General features: G+C 42.4%; 1 protein-coding gene across 1 annotated transcript; it reads right to left on the bottom strand.

Moving 5' to 3' along the window:
- Positions 1-5,197: 5,197 nt before the first annotated feature.
- On the bottom strand, positions 5,198-25,812 carry C3H1orf198 (chromosome 3 C1orf198 homolog). Its single transcript, XM_075708089.1, has 4 exons — positions 25,465-25,812; positions 17,387-17,437; positions 7,804-8,355; positions 5,198-5,888 (listed from the first exon to the last, which is right to left on the bottom strand). Exons 1-4 carry the CDS (start codon positions 25,810-25,812, stop codon positions 5,832-5,834), a joined length of 1,008 nt encoding a protein of 335 aa, XP_075564204.1. The 3' UTR covers positions 5,198-5,831.
- Between the last annotated feature and the right edge of the window lie 294 nt (positions 25,813-26,106).

Genomic DNA, 26,106 nt, shown 5'->3' with positions numbered 1-26,106 from the left:
AGTGGGCCAGGAAACTGTCATCTGTTGGTACTTTTGCTGTGACTTTGGCCAGACCTGGTTTCTGGAGCCAGCTCAGTGTGTCTCAGACTGCAGGTCATGGGGTTTGCTGAAGGGCTAGAGGCAGCAGTGCAGCCCTGGGCAGCAGCTACCAGCAGCTCAGTCCCTCCAGCAGCTGCCGGTTGCTGCCTGCACTGCTGCCAGCCTGGTGGGAGCTCCTAGGTGCCCTGAATCACTGGCGGCAGCTCAGTTTCTCCAGGATGGAGAAGTGAAAAAAAGCCGTAATTACTGGCCACAAGCATTTGCAGTATTCTGTGCTCCAGAGGAACTGAGCTGCAGCCAAACAGGGGTGGAAGCCAAAGGGTTCGGTACAACGCACAGGCCAGAGCAGGGTTTCTCAAACATAAGCTTATAGGCACACACCAGAAGTTTCCTTCTTGGCAGATGTAAGCTCTGAAAAATGTGGCAAGGAGAGCAGGGTGTTCAGTCAACCCTTTAATAACAAACAGCTGTAATAAGGTCCGGGCTTCCTACAAGTTAAAATAAATTTTGCCACCAAGCTAACCGGAGCCAGTGCTTCAGCTCATGTAGCTGGGAATGTCAGGGTGGAGAGGACCCATGCAGTGAACTTTCTCCTCCCATTTGAACTTTGTTCCTTCTTCTGTCACCTTTCTTTCTTCTCCCATCTCCATTGTGATGCTGCATGCCACTGCACCTTTGCATAGCAGCTGGCATCTTACAGCAACAAAAACAATCCTTATAACATACTTTGTATCCAGCTGCAAGTGGGAAATTTTCAAAGGCTGCCTTCACTCTGGTTATTGGACTTCAAAGAACAAGCCCAGGAGACAAATGGCCAGCTGCACTTCATGGTTGCCGGCACTCTTGCCACTTTTGTAAGAAGGGAAGCTAAGGCTGAGGTCAGGTCCTTGTGTAAGCCTCTGTTTGGTCACTGAAATCATTGAACCATCCAGAAAACTCAGAAGACTCTTTCCCTCCCCCACCCTTCTTTGTTTTTTCATTCCCTCGTTTGTTTTGGAGACAAGCATTATAGGAAAACTGCAGTAAGCTATTTTCAGAGCAGCTACATGTTTTTTGACTTGTTGGCATCCCAGTAAAATCCTGACCTGCCAAGGGCATTTAGCCCTCTATCTTGGTCCTGTATGAGATCCAAGTTTCGCAGCCATTAGGCAGCAGAGCTGATGAATGCTGTAGTTTAGAGGTTGCCTAATGGAATCTTTTGCCCCAGAAGACATTCAGAGTAAAATCCACAGTGATGCTTACGGAAAAATGGTAAGCTTTAAAAGTAATGAGTTGGGCTGAAGGTGAGTAGAGGCTGTCAGGCTTCAGCCAAGGCTGGCTCAGGGGTAAAGGGCGGTTGTCCACCCCAGCAGCTGCCCTAAGTGAAGGTACCTTTACTGTGCTGAACACATGAACTTGTCCTGGCAAGAAAATCAGGCTGCCGGTGAGGAGCAGGGTGAGCTGTGGCCTGTCCCTTGGCATCTTCACCTTGAACAGCAGGGAGGAGAACAGGAAGGAGCAATGCCTCTGGGAAGAGGATCTTAGGGGACAAAGGGTCTGTTGAAGGAGTGGGATAGGCTAATCGTGAGATTTCCTTCTCTCTCCATTAGGATGGAATAAACTTGGTCGCAGGTCAGCAGCCTTTGGGTGCAATTCAGTACCATTGGGGAACTGCTGGACTAGGGATGCAAACAAATCTTGTGATCACCTCCCACCTCACATTCGTTGACTCTAGAGGGTGCTATCAAAGCTCCCCAGGTGGTGGGAGGTCAGATGAAGTTGTAGATCCTCGTTGTGAACCACTTGGTTATGTTATGTGTTGAGGTGTAAAGCCTGCTTGTGAAAAGGGGACAATAACAGAGATTTTCAATAGTAATATAGAAAGTGTCCTGTTGAGAACAATCAGGTGTGCCTGGCTTACCTGCTCTATAAAGACTTTCACCAGCATTAACTCACAAATGTAGGACAGCCAAATTACAGGTTTGTCCTCACAGTAACAAGCACATATTAATTCAAGTGGGTCACGGGTAAACTTGGACAGCAAAGCCCCAGGGGCCTGTCTGTGACTAATGCCTACAAAGTTGGGTTTGTATCCCAGAGACGTGACTTGGGAGCTCTTTGGGGGTTGCTGTTGCCGAGTAATCAACAGGATGCTGCCTGGTGGGTGCTGCGGCAGCACCCAGAGCCCTGACCTCAAAGACACTTCTGTGCTGTCTGAACCTCAGCAACTATGCCTGAAGTCACCAGTAAATAAATTGATCACTATTCTTCACCAGGCAGCCGCAGCATGTTTTCTACTCTGCCTTTACAAGTCTTCACTCAGTCATGAGACCTGCTGACTCTACATGCTAAGACAGCGCCCATATACTGTGGATTTGCCTTTATTAAAGAGGACTTTCAAAAGTTAAGACAGCTTAAACAAGACTGAAGCAAACTATGTGTAGGCTAGATCCTAAATATAGTTGGAATACCACCTCTTAAGTGGCTGTCGAGTCTCTCCAAATTCTTCTTCAAATGCCTTTTTAGTTGTTGGTAGAAATTCAGCTCAAATATAAACCAAATTAAGTTTTTTTCAAAATACATTTCTGGAAGAAGTGGATGTGGCCACACAGAAGAAAAACTACCATGTAGCTGCACTTTTGATTCTCTTACACTTTGAGAACTTGCTGCATAAGATAAAAGGCAGAAAATGAGACTACCCAGTAGTCTCTGCTAGCATCTTCCTTAAACCCATATATAACCATCAACTGACAGGAAAACTACCTGAAAGTTTGTCATTGCCAGTTCTGGTCATTTGCACCCAGTACAGCAAGCCTGCTGACAGGAAGTAGTTAATTAATTCCTTATTTTGCACTGCTTGTGTGTGCGGCTTTTGCTTTACCTATTAAACTGTCTTTATCTCAACCCACGAGTTTTTGCACTTTTACTCTTCTGATTCTCTCTCCCATGCTGCTTGAGGTAAGCGAGTGAGCATCTGCATGGTGTTCAGTTGCCGGCTGGGGTTAAACCACAACATAGTTTTCAAATTCCTCCTGCAATATTGATCCGGATACTGCTTTGGATGGGGGAGGTTTAGGCCTATTACAGTGAAGTACAAATAGATTTTAGTCTTTATAAAAAGTCCCAAATCTCACCCTGTTCCCAGCTATCAGATAAAATGATAAAGCAAAGATACTTCCCCAAACAGTCTCACTTAAAAGCTTGATAAACAGCTACAGTGTATTGATTTTTTTTTTTCCTCCCAATCTGAAAACTTCAGTTTCTAAATTCTAGACCAGATAATTTCTTGGCTGGCTCTCAGGCAGATTCAAGATGCCTCAAATAACTCCAATGGCACTAAGGAAAGCAGAGTATAAAGGACAATACACAAAACAGCACAAAAGCCTTGAATGTTCTATTTAAAGTGACTTTATTAAAACATTGTTAATATAAAATGTGACCAAGTACAATTTTTTTTTGTAAGAATGTTTAATAAAAACATATTAAAGAAAGAAGGAGCATCGACTCTTGTCAAAGCACAGGAAAAACCTACCAGGATAAGTAAAAAGTTCTGCAGCATGTTCTACCAGCTGGTCCCAATGTGTATTAGGGTCGAGTTAGCCGATGGAAGAGACAGGCAACCCAGGTTCTTCCCTAAGAAGCTTTAAGGTATTTACCAGAGGTTTAAAATAACACTCCTCAACAGCAGAAGACTTTGCTTTCAGATCTCCCCATATCAAAGTAAGATTAGAATGAGCAACTTCATGTTGGATTTATAACTTTTCAGCAGCAGAAAATTAGATTCACTGATAACTGTAAGCCCCAGGGTTAACATTTGTCAGCTTTGAAAAGAAAGTGCAAGTCAATACTAATTATACACCTAAAGAATTTGTGCTAAAGTTGTTCTAAGCTGTATTAATGCTGGATGCTTGTAGCAAATGCTAAAAAAGGTCTTCTAAGAAAAAAACAGCAGTAAAGTCCAGGCTGGTAGAAACAACAAGTATTTTCTGAACTGCTGAATGCAGAGTATCCACAAATTACAGGAGTTTGTACATCTCAGGAAGCACGTAAAGAAGCTTTCAGAAGTCTACAAATAAAGCTACGCAATGACTTATACTCTGTGGCAATCTTCCCATTAAGCTAAGAAACCCTTTAAGAAAACACTAGAAAAACTGGAGGTTTTGGGCTTGGTGGTTCTTTTCTTTTTTTTTTTTTTTTTTTGCAGTCGGGGGTGGGTAGCTTACAGAATTTTCCTTGATCAACAAGTAGGTTTTAATGCTCTATCAGCATCCTCTGCTTGTTCAGAGCAAGCAGCACACCAATTAGAGACAAGGATTCTTCTAGGACATCATAAATTCTTCCTGTAACAGGCAGAAGACAATCCTGCAGCATCCAATTCTGCACATTTAACTGCCCCTGGCACTGAACCAAAAGTGCTAATCCATGAGAAGCCTAGCACAGTTATGGTCTAGGAGATGGTGGCCTTCTTACAGCCTTGGCTGGGACCCATTAGACCCATTAGAGCCCTGTGTTTTGCCTTCTACCCCAAACAAATGCTATGGGACTATTGCTGAGGTAAAGGGAAAGGTCAAACCTTTGGCATTGGAGCAGACCAGTCACTGGTTGTGCGTAGGGGGAATTAAGGCTTCAAGGTGAGGTAAACACAGTGAGAGTCAGTGTGTAAATCATGCTGCATTTCAGAAACGACAAATTCAAACGACAGCTAGTCTTGTTCTCTACATTTTCAACACCAAACAAAGATCATTCGAAAGCACAACTGGAGGCAAGTCTGCTGAGGGCCACCTTGAGATGCCTCTCTGCACCTCGGGAACAAATGTAACCCAGATGTTGAATGCTGAAGAGAATGTACCCACAAGGAGGAAAAAGCACCAAAGTTGATGAGTCCTTGAGACGATAAGCTGCTTAAAAAACAAAGAAGCCTTATACCGCTATGACCTCCCCTAAACATAGTGGTTTCCTGACACAAAGGTAATCTACACTCCAGCAATTCCCAGTGCTGTACTTCCAGCACTACTATTATGAAGAGTTATGCTCTAGTAAGGAGGCAGTAAAATAATTAGGCTTGTGTTCCCTGAAGACAGTTTCTCCCATTCATTAGGTGTTGTCCCATTCCCCTCCACCCACCCCCAAGTCTTTAATCCAAAGACCAGAAACACCTGTCATTTCCCCAGGTCATTTTTCTAACTAACACCCTTATTGTACTTCAGCAGATTTGTAGGGTACAAACACAGTGCTTCTTTGGATCCATCATTTTGGCAATGCCTTTGGCCTCTTTGAAAGAAAAGTGTTTTCAAATAAGTGGTACAAAAGTTACTTTCAAACTAAATGAAATACAGAAATCAATGCAATTCTTCTGTATGCTTATTTTTCATACTGTTTTTGCTAGTTATCTGAAGTTTGGACTTATTTGCTTATTTGGAACCATTGCATGTGCAACGCTACTTCTTACAAGCTATGCTAGCAAGGTTTCGATTGAAAACAGCAATCTGGTCCTGCAGGTTCCATTTCTAGGATAGGGAGACTCTCATTTGTTTTTCTTTAACATGTGTATTGTAACTTCTCCCATCCTCTCAATACAGTAGCTACTAAAAGTTTTAACAGATATTAAAAAAATATCCAAATGAAACCACACTTCTATCACTGTTTAAAAAAACAAAAACGCATATGGTATTACAAAAGTTTATACAAAGGCAACATTTAAGAGTTTGAAAGTTACTTCTAGAAAAAGACACAAATGCTAGTAAATTAACATACAAGGAGAAAGATATTCCACTCCTTCCCCAAAATTGGTTTGATCTATTTTGAAGTATCTTTTACCAGTTGTCTAGAAAATCAAAGCCAGTCTTCAAGATAACATTGCTTGTACTAGTCTGCAAGGAAAATAAAGAAATAAGATGTGGTTGTTAATTATGGTATTACAAACTCAGTACTGGACTGCCTATCTATACAAGAAAGTTTAAAATGTTGTCTGCCAGTATCTCAAGTTCTTCACCTTGCTCTAGGATACCCGAGAACCTACACCAGAAAGTGCTAGACATGGAAAAATACTCACAGTGTCCAAAAAAGCAATTCCAGATAAAAATAAAATTCTTGCAGTGGTCTGCAGGCAAAATGTTATTTTTTTTTTTCCTCATGGAAAAATTCATAAAGATTAATTTTTAGACTAGAGTGGGAATTGCAGAGAATGAAACAGACACAGAATGTAAGCATCACTAATTCAACAGATTGCCTGTTGCATTGACAGCCAGTTGTTTCCAGAAAACTGTACAGTTTAAACTTTGTTGACAAGTTATTTACTATGCTATCAAGACCATGCTCACTCCTGCAGTGCTGCACTTTTAGGCATGACATTTAAGGTGATTTTAGTGTTCAGGAAGACTATTCAAGGGACATGGCTAAGACTCTGGATTCCCTTCCTAGAGCATGGCTCTCTTCCCCAGAACAGGGAAGATAATCCAGAAAAGAGGAAATGATGAAAATTCTATCACACTATCATCTCTGATGCTCTGTTCACATTTTGACATGGGAGGATTGTTTCTCCACAGAGAGAAAAATCAGGCTTTTCAAACTATTTCAGTTAGCTAGAAACATTCACAAAGGAATTAAAACTGTAACAAAACATTAATTTGTAGGAAAACATGATAAAGCCTTTAACTAAAATTAAAGGACTACCATGGTCACAATTTGTAGCAAAACAGCTCAAGCATTATGTCTTAGCTTCAGAAAAAAAAGACTAAACATAGGGTTCCAAATACTGAAGTGGCTTAAGTATTGTTCTCTCATAAGTGCTGCCACTTACTTCTCTTGCAAGTATCTACCTCATCCTGCATCTTTCTGACCTTACATCATCTTGTTTGGAATTTAAACAAAAATATGGTAGGGAAAAAGCTATGCAACATGCTTAAAGTGTACAGTAATATGTCAGACTTATGCCAGAGTGACGCTACAGATTTCAAACAGAACTGCACAGCTCTGTTTGAAGAGCCACTCCTCTACTTCACAGTTTTTAGGCTTCAGATCTCTTCCTTTTCTTTCCCCCACCATGTCATATCCTGTTGTTCCCTTTCTTTTCTCACAGATCAGCATGCGCTTTTTAAATAGCTTCAATTGGCTATTGAGCTGCTTATTTTTTGTTGTTGGGTTGTTTGGCGTTTTTTTATTTAGAAAGAACCCAACATTGAGGAGGCTAATTCTGGAAGCTCATTCCATTTCCATTTTGGACTTTAAGAGAAAACACATTTTAAAGCAGCCCAGATGCCTGGGACAAAGCACTGGGAAATGGCTGTTGGGCTACCGCTTAAAACAGCTGAGAAACTACTTCGCCATTCACCATTATGCTGTGTGTACCAATAAAGTATCCTAGACTCTGGTTTATCTACTTTTCAAGTTAAAAACCTTCTTTTTTCCATTAAGTGTTTTGCTGTTTCAAGAAAAAAAAAAAAAACACAACTCTTTTACTTGATATAGCAAGCTCTTTACCCCAAACCTTTAGGTAGCTTGCTGTCGGTTAGCCACTGGATGCCATGTCAGCATTTCTGGTATTACATTTAAATGATGCCTTTATCCTTTGCACTTTACTACATTAAAAAACACTTGATTGAAACCAACAATAGCAATTAACATGTTGGTTAAATAGACTTCTTTAAATTTGCAGGATAAAAAGGCAGCAAGCTTAGCTATGGCTTAACGCTTTACGGAATCCCTAATCTTCCAGAGCATCCTTGTCAGATTTTAATGTGCTATACAGTTTTTAAATCTAAAGACAGTGGATATAGCAGTCCTTACCTGTCCAGGCATTTGTGGATCTGTAAGTATAGTACCATCAGTATCTTCTTTGTTTGTCCTAGAAGATGCCAGGTCCTGTGGTGGGTCAGGAAGAAAGAAGTCATCTAGAGAACTAGCAGGGAGTTGAGTGGGTCGAGGTTTCTCCCATTCGAGAGACACAGAAGGTAGGCTGGGGGCAACAGACTTCTCCGGTTTAGTGATGCTGGGCTTCTCAGCTCTTGCCATCTCCTTTGGAGCAGACTCTTGTCTGTAAAAAGAGGGAAGGGGTTTCTCTCCTTTCTCCATGGACTTGATCTGGCTGGGGGTCAGGGACTGGAACTCAGACTTGTCTCCTTCAAACTTTGAGCGCTCTGCATTTATCTTCCAGAAAGAGGACTCCTCTTCCTTTCTGGATGCTATCAACCCATCAGAGCCAGGGGTCTTATTGGCCTGAGAAGATTTAGGGACTTGGACACCAGGTGCTGCTTTAACGGGCTGCCTCTGTTCATGTTGCAACTGGGCACCACTTTGTTCTTGTATGGACAGAGATGCAACGCTGAACTCCATCTGACTCTGTTCAGGATTAAAGAAAAACAGTGTTTCAAAGCCCTTCACAAAGACACAGTTTTGAACTTCTGATCTTGGTGCATTTAGGTAACACCTTTGCCCATGGCTGGGCAACTCCCAGACAGTAGATACCACAGCAAAGCTAATTTATTTTCTCCATAAATGTCTATCTTTGTAGCTACATTAAAATAATAATGTTTAAAAGTCTGAACTGCAAGCAAACATAAGAGTCCTAGATCTGCTGCAGAGGAGTCAGAGACAGCAATCATATTTGAGTTATTCAGTGCCATCAAGATAGCAGTGCATAGCATGCACAGCACTAAAACATTAGAATAGCAACACTAAAACATTACAACAGTTGTGGATGCATTCTGAAAGGCATACATGTTTTACATGAAAATATAAAGCAAAAAAGCTTTACAGTGTAGTTTAAAAAGCAATGTTCTATTATAGTCTTTGAAATAGTTGTCAACATGTTACAACTCCATCTACTTCCAAGATAAAGGGTTAGATGTAACAGTTATGCGTAGATAAGTAGTTTTTACAATTCTAATGCCCCTCTGAAGGAAGAGAAGCAACTCCAGCATGACTAGTTCTTCACTTCTTTCAGAGCCTTGTTTTGTTTTTACTTGCAGTGCAGATAGCTGTACTCATTTCTGAGAAATAACACTGGGTCAAGGAAGCAAGTGGCCAGCATTAAAGCATGACACAGATCTTGCAAAAGCCACCCAAAAGCGAACAATACTTCAAAATATTCATTTTGTTTACCACCACTTCAGTAACCTTGACTGTCAACTAGCTGGACACTCTTCAGGCTAATAAAAGTTAAGCCTTATTTCACTCTGAGGAACACGTTAAGTGTTACTGTATTTAGGAGCACAGCACCATAGCAAGTGCCAGAAAAGAAAAACCTAATGTCTAGGCTTTTGTTTGTAAAATGGAATAAACAATTAAAAAAAAATTAAAATTGCATTTACTGTTAGAGCTATGCTGTTGTCATTATGGGCCTGATTAGTTTTGAAAAAATTCAGAGATTTTCAAATACTAGCTTTTGCTACAAGTGGCTAACAGATACTTTTGAAGTTCATTACAGATTTGTGATGTTTTCCCCATTCTACTTCATTACCTGGCCTTTCCTGAATAAAACCACAATAGCATCTGTGGACCCAAGTCTAAAACAAGTCCTAGTTGCATATCATTTTCACTAGAAGTGTTTGATCTCGAGTCCTACATTATTGTGCATGTTAAGTTCAAAGGGACTCTAGATCTAGCAGGTCTCACACACCTAGTATTTAATATTCAGAAACTTCTCATCAAAGTGCAAATGTTAACTCAGCAACTGATTATTTATAAAACATTTTTTTTTAAACAGTCAGCAGCTGAGTACACATAATTTGACTCATGGACTAACATCTGACCTTTCTAAAGAATTAGATACATTAGATATTTTTCCAAGGTTATAGGCAAGGAACCACTAAGTTCCATGTTTTCATTAAGAATACACTGTGTTATCAAAAGATGCAGAACATAAACAAGCTGTAAATAATTATAGCTCTGCTAGAATAAGGTGAGTGCAAAGATACATGCAACGCCTCCCAAACAGCTCAATGCCCCATCCTGCCTGCAAAAAGCTAAGAGGAAAAACCTTAGCGCTCCAATTTTATTTTATTTTATTTTAAACAAAAGTCATGACGTAAAGTTAAGAGCAGGAGCTGTTTCCTTAGATAAATTCTGCATAAACAAACTATGCATGCAATGGTGGTTTTATTTACAGTGACTGCCATTCCCTATATTAAAATATAGGGATTTATTTCCTTAAGCTCATTTGGCAATACTACTGAATAGAGATTTACCACCCTGAAGTTAAGATGTTTTAAGATTTCAGAACTGATAAAATCCCAGCTTAAAAAAACCCACAACACAATATAAAATAGACCTGCATTTCCCCAGTATCTGGGCGGGGGTGGTGGAGTGGGTGGGAATTTCCATCTTGGAAGACTTAAGCACCTTGTCAAGTAGGAATGAAAACAGTGCTACTTTCTATCCTTCAACAGTCTTCCTTCTGAGTAGCCTGTCCCAGTGCTCACACTAGAGAGGACAGTAGCTAAAGGCCACCACAACAGCAGTCAATTTCAATAAAATGATTCCCTCACCCCCCAGAGGGCAGGTCAGTGCCCAGAGGGCAGAGGGGCCATCACAGCCCTAGATCCACCAGAATAGTGTTGGAAACAAACTCTATGAAAAACACTGATGGAAGGGAAGCAGGGGTCTGTCAGAACAAAAATCAGAAAAAGGAAAACCAACGACATGGCTTTACCTTTTAATGGCAGCAAGACAGACAAGCAAAGCCAGGCCTCCTGGGACATTCTTATGCTGCGGAGCAAAAGCCACTGCCTATGGTCATGTTTTATGTTCTTTCGTATGGGTCCAAATACCAGCTCAGAGGTCTGGTTCGGAAGTGGTAGACTGCTTCTAGTGTAGAGAAGAGCATGCCACTGCAGCACAAGTTCAGGCAGTTGTACCCTTTCCAACCTGCTCATGGATGCATGTTCTGGGAAGGATGCCCTCTTTGTCCTTTTAGAATGGAGACCATGGGGTGTACCACTCCCCTTCAGAAGACAGGACCACCCAACATTTAAGATTACATACTTGTGTCACGGTATGCTTTGGAGATCAAACAGTTCACAACCTGACATGGAATAATCTGAATGAAAATCCTTCTTCATGAGTTTCCTTTCTCCCCCCCGAAGAAGGCAAAGAAGACAAGACTACCCTGACAGGTTCTGAAAGCACTGTGTCTCAGCATGATGTAAACAACAGCCCTGAGAGGTCAGATGTGTAATTCTGCTTCTAGCATTTAGCTTGAGAAGCCAAGAACTTCTGTGGACCAGTCACAAGTTACTCTATTTTTCTTGAAATATATAATGCTTCTATTTGACTTTCAAGGTTACTTAAGACATCTGAACCCCTAAGAAATGTAGCTGATGAAAGACAATTATCAGCATGCAATATCTTTCAAGTCACAAAATTGGCAACAAAATATTATAAACACGCCCCCCACAAAAAAAACTCACCCAAAAAACCCAAACAAAAACCCAACAGAATAGCAGTATAAGTAGGGACATAATTTCACATAGAGATGGAGAAGACACTTGTGTGAAACACCCCATGTTGACATCTAAGTCATAAGTAGTACTGTACGTTCTAGTAAGTCACTAGAAATGTGAGTATAATAAGAAGTTGAGAGCAGAACACTAATATCAGATTGCAAATTGGCAATTGATTGGGACAGGAGGATAGGGAAGGAAATGACATTTAAAAGACAGTTACCCCCAAAAACCCATTTCCTTTTCCTTTAGGTTTGCCAGCCATGAGAATATGTTGATGCACAGATCTCCTGGCCCAAATCAAACTTGCAGCGGCAGCTAGTCCATAAAGGGCCATACCACGTGTTCACTTTCGTCGGGCTGAGGCAGAGCTGCTGTGAGCTGCAATTGCCACTGAAGCATTAGCAGCAGAACTGCACTTGTGGCACTCCACCATCTGCCACCTTGGGGAAGCAAACACTGAACACTGCAGTAAGATTTGACGGTCAAAAGTGACTTGTCCTTTAGGCACAGTTTGGGATTCTAGAGATAGGGTTTCAGTCCCCAGCTTCTTTCATAGATTTTGTACGACTCTGAATGAGCTGCAGTTTCTGTACTTTAATTCTCCATCTAAGGAATAAAAATAAAAATACTTTCTTTTTCCTACCATTTGTCCAAATTGTATTTCTGGGAACTGTTCAGCCCAGAAAGTCTCGGGAGTTTACAGACAGGCTAGTACAGTCCCAACTGCAATTTCTAGAAGTTATCAGAATTCAAATAAAAGCTATTAACAGCAGTCATATTTTCAAGACACTGCAAGAACAAGTAATTCTCAACACGTTAAGAGAGAGAGGGGGAGAGAGAGTGCATGTGAAAGCATGCATGAAGTCATATTTTGAAGCAGAGCAAACCTAGAAACCTGTGTTCTTTTCAGTCTTATCCCTCTGGTCCCAAACCACTGCAAGGGTTAAAATAAAGCATGCCTAGGTCTTGGATCATTTTTCTGTCAAATAAATGTAAGCAATATTAAAAATTGCAGGTTTTCGGAAGTTGCGTGTCCATCTTTCCTTAAAAAGACCATATTAAGGTATTTAGGAATTTTATTTATTGGATTAAAAAATTTAGACCTAACTTCAGTCTCAAGGCAGGGATAATCCACCAAATTGTAATACTGGCTGTATATACTCATGGGAAACAATGTATTCTAAAAGAAAGGCACCACACACTAAGAACGTAACGATTTAATAATACTGTATAAAATCAAGTCTCAGTTCATAAGTCTATATTAAAACGAAGATGACCACAAAGAACCCAGGAGCTTTTTTTTTTTAAGCATCTTATTCACTCATCAGGAATGTGTAGTATTTTACTAAATAGTCAAGCAAACACAGCCAAAACAAATTGTTTTGCTTGGCAGCCTGAAAAATCCAAATTGTTGAGACGAAGACTGCAGAAACACTGTCAAAGGCAACTTGTTTTAAGCACAGCCTGATATATGCAGAGGTAAGAAAGCCAAGTTTAAAATTATTTAGAAGATTACTTTGCTCTGCTGAATGGACAAAACCAAAATAAATATGGCACCCAAAGTAGCTGCAGTTTTTGCTTTGTTTCCGGTGCACACTGTGAGTGTTTTCAGGATCTTTTCAGAGTCAGAAAGAAATCCTTAGGTCAGCAGAGACCAACTGCAAGGACAAAAATAGAGCAAAGCACTCAAAACCAATCCAAGTAATTTTAGTCCACACAGAAAGACAACGCCCAAGATGGATAGCGTGGAGCTTCGGAGGAAATTTCATGATCTACTCTTTGGTGATATGAACAGCATTCTAGTCTGCCACTGTTACTGGTTAGCCTGAGCAAGCTCATACTGACAGTATCTGGTATGTGCATGGCTTTATGCTCAAAAACAACTGTCTAAAGATTGATGCAGGTAACTGAATCCTTAGCTGAGAACATCTGGCCACACACATTAAAATAGACCTTGAACACAGCTACTATTACTGCAAGTTGGTTTTTTTTTTTTTTTCTCAAGAACTAATAGTCAACAGTAGTCTTACAGCACTGTGTTTTAAACACCTGTAGTCTAGATCAAGAAGGGAAGGGAAAACCCAAAACCTCAGGCATCACTCTCTTTCCAAGGAAGCACTGCCATTTACGCCAGCTTGATAAAAATAATCACACTGAAGTACAGTTTGTAACAAACAATTCTAGTATCAGGCTGCTAAGGAAGAAGGGGAAAAAAAAAATTCTTTTCTGTCACTTTCTTCCTTTTTAAAAAAAAAAAACAAACCACAAAACCAACTTGTACAAGAAAGGATATTAAAGACTGCCTTTTAGTTTTAGATAAAGGAAACACTTTGCAAACCACATTTTTTGTAAGTGCAACATATTTTTTTTTCTTTCTAAATCATCACGGGGATTAGATCACTTCTGTAGCAATACAATTAGAGAATTCAGACAGGGAGGCAGCAACCAGATTATTGAAGGGATTGAAGCTTGACACTTTCTCTTTTTGCTTTTTGTTTGTTTGCTTTTAAACACACCTTGAAGGTTTCTCTTTTCAACAAGTATCTGAGGGCCTGTTGAAAGTAGAAAAGAGCTGAAGGAGGAAAAAGCCAGGAGTCAAAAAGAAAAAAGTACAGAAAGGACACTCTAAAGCTACATTTGCAACTATTCTACCTGTATCGAGAGCAACAAATTTTTAGATGTGCATGTGTCAAATTTAAGTGTCTGAAATAAAACTTATTTTAGTTAATAGCATGAATTAGAAATAGACTGCAACTTATTCCCATGCTGCTCTGTGCATTCAATGTGTTAGCTGAGGTGGCAGACTGAAATTATATTTTCTGCCCACCACTAATTTTTTTTTTTAAAAAAAAAAAAAACACATCAGAACCAGAAAGTTCTGAGTTCAGGAAAAGTTGCAGAGAAATTTCATTCCCAAACCCAGGCATGATTCTTGTTTTCCATTTATATCTTGGGGTCCATCCTGAGTTTCACTGAATTTTTACTTCAAACAAATCAAGAAACCTCAAAGGCTAAACTCAGCCAAAATGTCAGCTTTCATCTCACTTAAACCTGAAGCCATAAATAGAATGCCCTAAATTCATAAACCTGGCTTTAGCTCCAGTTAAAAACGTAACCCACATTTCAAGATGTGTTACGTTCATGAGGGCTCCACCCATGAAACAAATCACTCCCTCCAATTCAATCTCTAGTTTTAAAATGTCAGCTTATTTGCAGTGCCATGAGAACTTGTTGCTTCCCCGGTAGATTTCCTTCTGAGAAGTGCTACAGTTTTCTACTAAAAATATTAGTATTTTAAACACTAACAGCTAACTCAGCAATTTACATTCTATTTCTGCTTTGTTTGCCTTGTTTGAGGGTTTAAAAATAAAGAGGTAAGACAAGAACTTTAAATGCACATCAAACAGATATTCAAACAGGAGATATTCATGCAAGTGTTTGTTGTGATATGAATGACTTAAGCCATATCTCACATTTGTGTTTAAAATGAGAACACAGAAGGTTTACTTTTGACAGAAGTGATCAAGCCCTTCAACAGTGTTCTGCCCAAAATGACAGCAGTTTAGTACACTGTTCTCTGGGTAAGTTTGACAGCCATAGAATTAGGGAATCCATTGCACTAACTACTGTGAAAAAAACTCGTCCGTACCTCATCAACTGGAATCACCACTGGCATCACTGTAACAGCTGAGAGAGGGTCCAAGTTGCAGAAAACATGCCCTCCCCTCTTCTCTACTCTTCTCACTACCCTCTCAGTTTTCCTGAAGTTAGTTACAGACAAATACTGATTTTGCCACTTTATTTTTCTTGAGTCTCAATGTTTTTGTTTTTTTTTTTTAAAAAAAAAGCTTATTGGTTTTACTGATTTACATCTCTACTTTCTCCTTTTCTGCAAAAGCAGAAAGTGAACACCACATTCCTTTCCTTGGGTAAGCCAGAGCACATTCATGCAAAGCTGCAAAAGAACGAAGGAATTTCATCATCATGGCAACAACATGCAAAAAACCAAACCAAACCAAAAATTCTGCATTAAAGGGAGATCAGGGAAAAGAATATTAGAGAAGGAACAACCCAACATGGGGTAGAGCTCATGGAATGGAAAGAGCCTGACAGCCTGAAATAACAGTGGGAACAGATCTAGCTCACAAGGCACTGAAAGTGCATTACAACATGTCAACCTTACTAAACAGCTCATTCAGGTTTCTTCACTGTTTCCCCATGCTGGACCAATTGGGCAAGGATACTTTTTCCTCAGCTGGAACCTCATGGAGAAATTGCCTTCCAGTAAAGTACCGGTTAGGGAAGAGATCAAAGAGTAAGCACGAAGCAAGATCCCCACCTTTAGAAATGGAAGACTCAGCAGTTGAAGGATTTGGCTGAAAGACTGACACAATATGAGGCACTGGGGAAGAAACAAAAGGAAGAACCCACGCAAACCAACCAACCCACACCCTGTAAAGCCAGACAAAATGGATTTGCTAGAGTTGGGCCAAAGGAAAAAAGGTCATGCAACTTTTCAGCCTACAGCTGGGGCACAGATTTTATCTCTGCTCAGCAAGGGGGCGGGGGGGGAAGAGGGAAGCACAGCTTGATTAGTAAAGCAACCTCCTCCCCAGCTCACTTTTCTTCAGCAGGCACATGAGTGTTCCCATATCATTCTGCGATCCTCCATTCATTACAGGAAAGCTTGAAACTAGAGCATCATTCCATTGTGGTCCCTCATTTTGAGACACCAGGAGGATAGTAAAAATAATCTTAATCAGCAAGGGATAAACCACAGGATGGGTTGAAAAACACTTAACTAGACATAAAAGTATTTAAAAGAAAAGACAACTATCAATTATTTGGTAGGTTAATCAGCATCAGCAAAGCACAGGTGGGGTGCTAGCTACAGGCAGTAACCTTGAGCAGGGAAGGCTGACAAGTCTAGGGTCAACCAGATTAATTTAGTATTCACTGGCATTTCCAAATAAGTACTCTGCATTAGGCTAAGATTATATTCATAAGCTCATACATGATTATCTACACAATTCAAGGGCAAAAAAGTGGAAGAAACAGGGGAGAAGCAGCTTCCTCTGGCAGATAAAGCCAGAAAACAGTCTGAAACACACGATTAAATTAACATGCCCACCATTCCCAGTTGAGAAAGACAATGAGCTGTGTTTTTGCGCCCAGATTTTCTTCAACAAGAAGAATTAAACTTGATTTCCCCCCCCAAATATGGTGTAACTATATTTCCTCACACTGCAGGTCCAGAAAGACAGAGAACTCTGGCTCTGTGTTAGCCTTATGAGAATCCCATCATAAATAACAAAATACCAGAGGTAAAGCGAGGGGGAAAAAAAACCCCAAACCCCAAACCAACCCACCACAGAAAAAAACATTATTTTTTGAAAGAGCTGTCTCTTGTAGAGAACATAACACAATGCTTCTAGCATAGCCCCTGACCAACAAGTTTCATTACATCCTAGTACATAATAAAAAGAAGCATAAGACAGGCTTTAAGAAAGAATCCAATGAAGTTACTAGATATCCGTACCTTTCTCACCCCATTTCCTAGCTACTTTACTCCTGACTTCAAAAGCGAAATGCAGTTATGTTTATACAATGTCTGAGACACTGGTCTTGCTAAACATGGAAAGTTGTTTAAAAAGTTTACAATGAAAAACCAAATAATTTGTAATCAATCAGGTTTACATCTGCACTTGAAGCCAGACCATTAGTTCATGAAGCACATTTGGTGTTTCTGTTGATGTAAATTGAAGCACACCAGTCCCGTTTCATTTGCAGAACGGCCACTTTACACAGCTGTGATAGAATAAAGGTGACATTGGTCTTGCAAGTCTCAAAATGAAGACAATATAAATGCACAAGGAACAGTATAAAATGATAAACCAACATTAAAAATAAAATTGCTGCATACTTACCTTTGTTTCCCAGGAGAACGGAGCCGAATGTTCATCTTGCCAAGTTATATCCTGAAATAAAATTCAAGAATGACTAAAAATCAGAAAAGCAGCTTTACCTGCTCAGGAGCATCATACAGATGACATTACGTTGCAATGCTGGAAGCTTAACAACCACTATCACAGAACTTGCTAAAAAGTGAGAGCACTACTTAGAGATGGCACTGATCATGTTTTAAGACTGACTGAAAGCAAGTTTTCGGGAAGATTATCAATTAGTATACCAATTTAGCCTACAGAATATATGAAGGTTTAACCTGGTCTAAACCTCTTGAAATGGTTTCTCTACAAATAGCTTTAAAACATATTATATTTCCAGTTTTCTACTATGTGTTTTCTTTGGTAGCCACTAGCAACACACAGGGACAGAAATAACAAGAGGAGAAGGGTCCTTAAGGAAATGAAGCACCATTTCCTCCCCTCCGCAGACCAAAGAGCACATGTGAAACCAGGCAGAACCGTGGCAGTGAAACACCTGCACATCCATCAGGCCAAGCCACAGCTGGATCCAGCCCTGACAAGACACATCATTATGCCACTTCAATGACGAACAGTCTGAAGTAAGTATTCAGTGCTGTTGAAAGAACCACACGACATCCAGAGTAAAATCCCAATTTGAAATAGCTTCTTTTAAGAAGCTATTTTTCTGAAAATAATCCCAATCTGAGAAATTTAAATAATCTCTTCCTACATGGCATGCCCTCCAGAAATACATGCAACCCATATTGAAAAAAGAAGGGGTGAAAAATAAATAAATAATTGTTGTTCACATTTGTTCAAGACTTGCAACAAAATGATCACATTCCTATTCCCAGTCATAGATGAGACTCATTTGTACATTGGATGTTCACGCTGGTAGAGGTAATGAGTTGCACCCTCTATACTGAGAATACCACTGCTTGGCCACCCCAGTACATCAGGGGAGGAACAGGAGTTGGAACAGCGGATGGAAGGAGAAAGGCCAGGAGTAACCATGCACAGGGAAGGAGAGGACGGGACAAGACCTGGAGTGCTTGTTTCACACTCCTGCTGTTCAAAGAGTAAGAGAACTAGACCATATTTTAAGCTAACACAGGAACCCCACATCCTACCATGAATACCCTTTTCTTATTTCTAACCTCTGCCTTTATAGAAACACATTTCTCAGACATCTGATAGCATTCTACTGATCCGCAATCTCTTATTTCACCCTAGGCAGATTTTGCTGGCCTAGGGCTATGAAAACACAATTAGAAGTGTCTGAAACCATTTCCTAAACAAGAAAACGTGTCATTCTCCAACTATTACTCATCTGTGAAACACAGGGTTTCTAGCAGCAACGTATTTGTGATATATATGAGTGTGATCTCATGCTCTTAAAAAGAACTAGACAGATAGAGACCATCTAAAAGGAAAGGCCTGGGCTCTGCTGGACCACACATTCTGGCCAAAAAGGAAATTTGGTACATGAAATCTTTGCCAAGGACACAAGTCTAATACCAGATTCTCTCATTCCAGGAAATGGATACTCATATTTATTAACATTTAAGGGAAACAAAGGGAGTAGAAGTCTGCTTTTTAGTATCTGTTCTAACTTCTACCAGTGTTTGCACTGTAAAGTGCTGATGACCACATGGGAACTCCAGACCACTTAAGTGGGATGTCTCACAGCAGGTGAGTGTCAAATTATTTCAAAATCATTTTAGGACTGTATCCTTTGCCTCTGGAACTGGTGGAGCTGGCACTTCACTTCTGAAGCATGCATGACAGGAATCATGGCCCACGAGAGAAGAGAGGCGGGAGAGCCCAGCCACTGGATTGATTCTCACACACAAGGCAGGACCATAACCCTTCTGTCTGCATGGGGTCTGGACAGATCAGCACTCAACTTCAACCACAGCAGTAAAGGACAGAAATGAAGTCAAGCAGACAGTATAACACTCCTACACGCTGTCACAGCACCTTAAAGCTCCAGACATGTAGGCATAGCTGTCAGTGGGTTTTACCTAAGGAGTTTAAAGGAAGCTCTGACTTCTTGCCATTTATAGGACATGCAAACCAGCCATGGACCTGTTTTAAATTTGGGAGCGAGCCAAGACCATCCTTGTCTGGGATCTGAGATAGCCAGTTCTTTATTTGCCTATGTTTGAGGCAAGTGTAGACAGCACTGGGAGGGACACCTCTTCACCCAACACTCCCTGCACATCTTGAACTCAGCAATGACACTGCTGCTGCAAGTGAGCCCTGCTGACAGAAGGCTGCCCACAGAGGGCTAGAAAAGCAGCATGGGGAAGGCAGAGTGAAGGTATGAGGTTGTCATGCACAAGGCTACGTCATTCCCTACAGGATGGAGCAAGTCAGCTTCCTACTTCATAGAATGTGATGTCTTCTCAACCACCGTTGCACTTGTTGGCACCTCAACTTGTAACTTCAGCCTCCAGCTTAGGCAGTCAAAGAGCTCCTGAAATGAATTAATGGTATTTTGGTAGCATTTATTGAAAAGTTCTTGTCAGAGACAAAATCTAAGACTTTCATAGATTATTTCAAAAGATGGGAAGAGTAGACACTTGTTAGGCAGGAGCAGTTCCCTCAAAGAAAAGGACCACAGAATTTTCTTAAAAGGATGGCTCATTTTATCTCCAGCTGCACAGCCCAGCATACCTCAGAGCCAGTAAGTCTGAGAAGCTTTGCCCACATTCAAGAGATCTTCCACGGGATCTAGAAAAGTATAAAATAGCATAGGCCATGGTTTGAGGATACAGAGCTTCAAGGAGTTGATGTCTGTGGTTATTTGAAGTGTACTTGAAGCTAGGATGAAGGAGACAGTTGTCAGGTTCTGTCCATTGTCAGTAAAGGTAAGGAAGTTTGTGTCTTTCACCTCTCATGCCCTCACACGGAGGACATGCAGAGGACCAAGTGAGAAGCAGAAGACCACAGTTCAACAGTTTCCTGTCTGATGCACCTGATTCATGTTTATCACCAACAAAATCTGAGAAATAACTTTGCTTTCTGTAGAATAAACAAGTTCCCACACGCTTGAAGAAAATAGGAGCAAAAGCATCAAGTATTTCAATATTCACGAAAGTAAATTATGAGTGGAAAAAAGGGCTTTGTGGCTATTTATCATCACCACACATTAGAAGAGATCCATATCTGATCAGCTTTTGTTTTCAGCACACAACAAAGCCTTCTTCCAGACAGAAGGCAAATAAATAAACTTTTGTTCACCAGCTTTAAAGAATCTATTTGTAAGAAATGGGGCCTCATGCAATGTATTTCATAGCCAAAAAAAAAGAAAAAAAGAGAGAAAGAAAGAGAGGCAAAAATCTGGTCATACACTTCAACAACCAGCTGCAGAACATATAAAAAAGAATCACAAACTACGTTAGCTATATCTAGGCAGCTTGTTGCAAAACAGCATCTGAATTTCAAAATGGAAGACAATGGTACAAACGTGCCAGTGTATCTGACACGAGCACTGCTCAGAGCAGGTGACAGTAGCCAGGAAGTCACAAACCCACCAACAAATGCATCTGAGAAGTGTTACCAGAACAGGACTTGCTGGTTATTGAGGTTTAACTGCACTTAAAAGCTACCCTGCATTTTTCATCTTTTAAAAAGCACAGATCTATAACAGGCCCAACATAAAAGTTATTGCTATATTGAATATTTGTTGCTTTAAAGCATTTTTAAGTAGGAGATAAAAGGGTTGATCCTTTGGCTTGGTGCCAAAGTTCTTAAGGCTAAGCAAAACAAGTATTGTATCTGCCTTCAGGTAGATAAGTCAAGCTTCCCTATTAAAAGATGATGAATGAAACTAACCAAACTCTCTTACCTGTCTTTCCTCCACCTAAAATGTTTACCACTTCCTAAAGTACATGGCATTTTCTTCAATGAAAAGTTTTGTTATTTCAAGTCCAATTCTTTGAGCTGCTGAGTACTGCTCAAATGCTCAATATACCTTTAAAAAAAAAGAACTAAAAAAAAAAGAAAAAAATCAGACCTTAAATCCATGTGTATGTCTTACACTTGTGGATAAAGAGGGACAATATTAAGAGAAGAGTGAGAACTTCTTGTAAACTGAATATCTAAACTATCTTTCACTGAACTAAACAGGGAGGATACAGTGGCATCAACTAACATCAAATCAGATGCTTAACACAAGCTGACCACTACAGCAGCCAAAGCCTCTCACACACTGCTGTTTTTCTACCTATTCCCCTCATGATGGCTCATAATTTACGATGTATTTGAAAAACAGCCCACTCACATTACATTTATATTCAATCCTGGATTCTATTTCCAGACTTCCCTCTGCTCAGTTAACCTTATTTTCTACCACTACAAGCATTAGACATAAATAGTGAAATGCCAGCAATCAGAGGCCTGTTGGGAAAAAAAAAGCTCTGCTTGAAGGCTGCAGCCTCAAACAGCCCTCAGTCAGAAGGCCTAGGCTGTCTAGACACAGAAAAGGGCCCATGTGCAATGATAGCAAGTCAATCTTGCAAAACAGGACAAAACTTCTTTCACAGGGCTGTTAACTGACCCTATTAGCCTGGAAGAGATGAAAAATATATGCATGACTCTAGAAAACAGAACAAGAGAGAGAGGCAAGAGGTGTTGGATTTTGCTAGGAGGAGGTGTTGGAAAATACCAAGGCCTGCAACCCCATCAAGGTTATTGAGCCGGTGTATTCTGGGGTCTGTTTCAACTAGGAAGTCTTAGCTTGACACCGTGAGACTGACGGTGGACACATAATGGCTGGTGTTAGCAGCTGCGTACATCCTCACTGCGACAGCGTGGTGCACACAGGCAGATGCCAAGTGAACTGGGTGCCACCCAAACCAATTCTGTGCTTGAGAGAGAAACACTGCTTGGGGAATCAGGGAGCCCAATTCCTGTACTTCCACTTCTTTCATCAAGCTTTTTGAGACTTTTTAAAATCCCTTCAGTTCTTTGACAGCAAGATGGGAGACTAAAAAAGCAGCTCTGGTGTCCTGGCACCAATCCTTTTTAGGAACTGCATTCACAGTGCATGTACAGCTTCAGTTATTAACTCCATGACCGGTAATTCCGCAATGAGGGTAAGATAATGGAACAGAAGGAGCAGTGGCACTCAGCTGACTCCACGCATTTGCTAAGAGTCACACACGGTGCTGCAGCGCTCTAGCACTATGAAATGACTGGATCGTGGCTACAGGATGCCATGGCCCTGTTACTGCACATCTATTTTCTGTCACAAATTTCTGTGTTTCTTCCCACACAGCCAACATACTGAAAGGTGTTTTGAAAAATGTAAGAGATGCTTATGCCTTGAGAACTTACAGTCCTAGGCTACAAGTTCAGGACATTAGTTTGGTGTTAGAAAAGATGTATGGGAAACGGTGGGGGCAAGAAAGAGGGAACCAATCGTCCAGAGATACAAGACTCCTACATATATCCTCTGGACCACCTTTTCAAAGTGGTCACATGCATGAAAGTGGGACTGAAATGGTGAGAGTCCTGAATGGGTAAATCAGTATCTCCAGCATTCATCCTTGTTTTGCTTTCTCCAAAGTCCTCCAAAGAACACGAGGTGAAAGAGATCAACTTTCCACGCTTAAGCAAGCACAGGTAGATCACTACAGATTCCGACATCAGTTAACAGGGAAGATGAGCTGTGGCTGGAAACATGAAGCTTTTGGAGCCGGTGTCAGCAAGAACATCATCAGACCAAAACACTCACGCTGAAAGTGCTGCAACATCAACAAGTGATTCTGAGGTTATGCAGACTGCTCTCCATTTCCTTGCCTCAGGATACCATACACCATGAGGCAGGGACAGTCAGCCAGGACCAACCTAACCGCCCTGAGCGAGGGCTGGGTGGCCATGGTACATGCAGCAGTTACATCTTACAAAGACGGCAGCCGTACAGCTCAGTAAGCTGTCAGACCAGAAGACAGCAAGACAACAAAGCTCTGTAGGCAAAGCATTTGCAAGCCTGGAAAGTTGAACCAAAACGGCAAGACGCCGGCCGCAGTGGCTCTGTAACAGCAGGACAAGGAGGAACAATTAGTGAGCCAGGGCAAATGTCCAAGAATCAGGTTGAATCAGCAAGGGAGCCAGGGGAGAGGAAGCTATCAGATGAGGAGCCAGGGAAGGCTCCAAGGCTCAACAGTACAGTTGGAAGAACTAAAATGGAAATGAAGGATGCCAAAACAAGTGGAATCTCTCTTCTTCAGAAATACGATTTGTATTAACTTCAGCTTGGAAGTCAAGGAGGAAGTCAGCTGAGGCAGATGCCTTCAAAATTAAACACTTTGCATCAAGTAGTTTGATGAACCATCCTTTCTTTGGTTAATGGCTACACAAATGCTAGCAACAACATTATTTGTATCATAGCTGTGTTTCAGGGGAAGAGGGGAAAGAAAACAACTTGCCAAATTTCAGATGGACTCTCTAGCTGTTTTGTCAAGTAGGAAATGATTATCTCCTTACAGTGCAGCACAACAACCTACAACATGCTTGCTTTCCTTCTGGATCCACATGATTCAAAGCAGAAAGCACAGCAGAGCTGTCTGAGGCTGGGAAAGCTGAACATACTTACTTTCCACAGTCGTTAACCTAAATCCTTTTGCAACTAACTTCAGTTTTAGGTTTCCTTTCAAAGACTGCTTGCACAACCAAATTTGCTGTCTTGTGTCCTTCTATACCTCTTTTTCACCAGGAGTTATGGTCTATTACTAGCAAATATTTACCCAGAATTTCTGTTGTCACAGACTGAACAATGCTGAGCTTGACCATATGTTCTCTAACTCTAGATGTGATGCGTGCGTGACACATCATCACACCTTCCTGACAGGTGAAACACAGGCAGCAGTCTTCTAGCACAAAGCTGGTTGGGAACCACGATGCCGAGTATCTGTGTGCTTCAAACACTTCTTACAAATCCCATGGCAAGGGATATTGGTGAGGAGGCTAAAAGCAGCTCTGTTCTCTTTAAATTGGATTGATGATTACAAAAGTAGAAGCAGATATTTTTTTTTCCTGGTAGAAGCCATATAAGTTAATTGACAATAGGTCACTTTCATTATGTTCATATAATATCTTAAAGATACCGGCTCTGTAATCATACCAAGATGCAAAAGAAAACAAAACAAAAGAAATCTCATACACAGAGTGAGAGACAGTATCTGAAGAGCACCACAGGTCTTTGCAAGCATTGTTAGCTTCCACTTCAAGGGATCGCACTCAGTAACACGACCCACAGCTCCGGACCCTTATACCCACAGCTTTCTAGAAGGGCTGCCATGCTTTGCCATTAGATGGCTCTCAAGAAGCTTCAAAATGCATACTTTTTGCCATCTATCTTTCCACACCCTTGGTTTTCCTGGCATGTGACATGGAACAGGCTGCGTTTTTTTAAAGTGTCAAAAATACCAAGAGCTGGAATGTTTTCCGTGTTGTATTTTTAACTGTGTCTAAAATTAGAAACAAAAAGGAAGAGATTTAATTCAGCACAAACATTCCCTACAGCCCATTTTCAGCAAGGGGCTATTTCCAGAGCTAGCCACGGCCGTGCCCCGTTTGCAGGGGGAGCTGGTACCGGCCTCCGCTGCAAGTCCCCGTTTTGCCAAATCCACTTCGGAGCTACTTCGGCTTATCTCGGACAAACTCCGATTCGGTGCCTTTCCTGCGTTTGCGGTCGGACCGAGTCCCCTCGCTGACACCGTAACATCCCGCCCGCCCGCCGAGTCACGGGGAGGGGGAAAGAAAGAAACCCCATCGCCAGGGCCGCTCCAGCTCCCCCCCGCCCCGGTGCCCACGGCCAGAAACGCCCGCTCCCCTCCGCGGCCGAGCGCCGGCACACGCGGGCAGAGGCAGCCGTGAGGCCGCGGCACGGCTACGGCCGCCCCGCCCGTGCGGCGCCGCAGGGGCTGCGGAGCGGCCCCTCGGCCCCGCCGCGGCGGGGCCCCCTCAGGCGGCCGAGCCGCCGCGCCCGGGCAGCGCCGCCGACCCCCGCCCGGGCGCCGAGGAGAGAGGGGCGGGCCCGGCCGGCGCCCCCGTGCCCCCGGCGGTACCTCGTCGCCGAAGCGCACCACCTTCTGGCCCGTGTTGAGGCGGAGGCTGGGGTAGGAGGCGGGCGGCGCGGCGGGCCGGGCGGCACCGCGGTGCGCGGCGTAGCGGGCCTGGACGTGCGGCTCCACCAGGCACTTGTCGATGATCTCGTCCTGCTGGCGGGGCGGCAGCCGCTCCCACTCGGGCCCGTAGCGCTCGCGGATCCGCTCCTTCTCCGCCATGATCTTGCGCGCCATGGGGCTGAGCGAGGAGAAGTAGCTGAACCGCTTGCGCTCCCGCTCGTCCAGCGGCCGGTTGCCATTCATCACCGCCGTGCGGGAGGCGGCGATCGCCGCCGCCATGGAGGCCATGGCCACCCCGCCGCCGCCAGCCCCGCACGCACCGAGCCGAGCGCACTGGCACGGCGGGAATGGGAATGGGAACGGGAAACGCCTCCTCCGCCCTCGCCCTCTCTCTCTCTCTCCCCCCCCCCCCCCCCCCCACTTCTCCTCCTCCTCCCCCTCCCTGCTCCGCTCCTGCAAACGCCGCCTCCCCTCGCTCCCTATAAAGGCCGGCCGCCGCCCCGCACACCCCGCCTCCCGCACGCCCAGCGCTCGCGGCGGCCGCTGGCGGCCTCCCCCGCGGCGCCGGCCGCTCCCGGGAGG

Source organism: Pelecanus crispus, chromosome 3, assembly GCF_030463565.1.
Source record: "Pelecanus crispus isolate bPelCri1 chromosome 3, bPelCri1.pri, whole genome shotgun sequence".
NCBI classification, from domain to species: domain Eukaryota; kingdom Metazoa; phylum Chordata; class Aves; order Pelecaniformes; family Pelecanidae; genus Pelecanus; species Pelecanus crispus.
This window is presented reverse-complemented; position numbering and strand designations above follow the sequence as displayed.

Bases quoted from the DNA above. Each gene is read 5' to 3' on its own strand.
- C3H1orf198 (XM_075708089.1), bottom strand. From the start codon at position 25,812: ATGGCCTCCATGGCGGCGGCGATCGCCGCCTCCCGCACGGCGGTGATG. The intron at 17,438-25,464 runs GTACCGCCGGGG...ATTTTATTTCAG, and splicing joins TGGTGCGCTTCGGCGACGAG to GATATAACTTGGCAAGATGA. The intron at 5,889-7,803 runs GTAAGGACTGCT...TTTTCCTTGCAG, and splicing joins ATCCACAAATGCCTGGACAG to ACTAGTACAAGCAATGTTAT.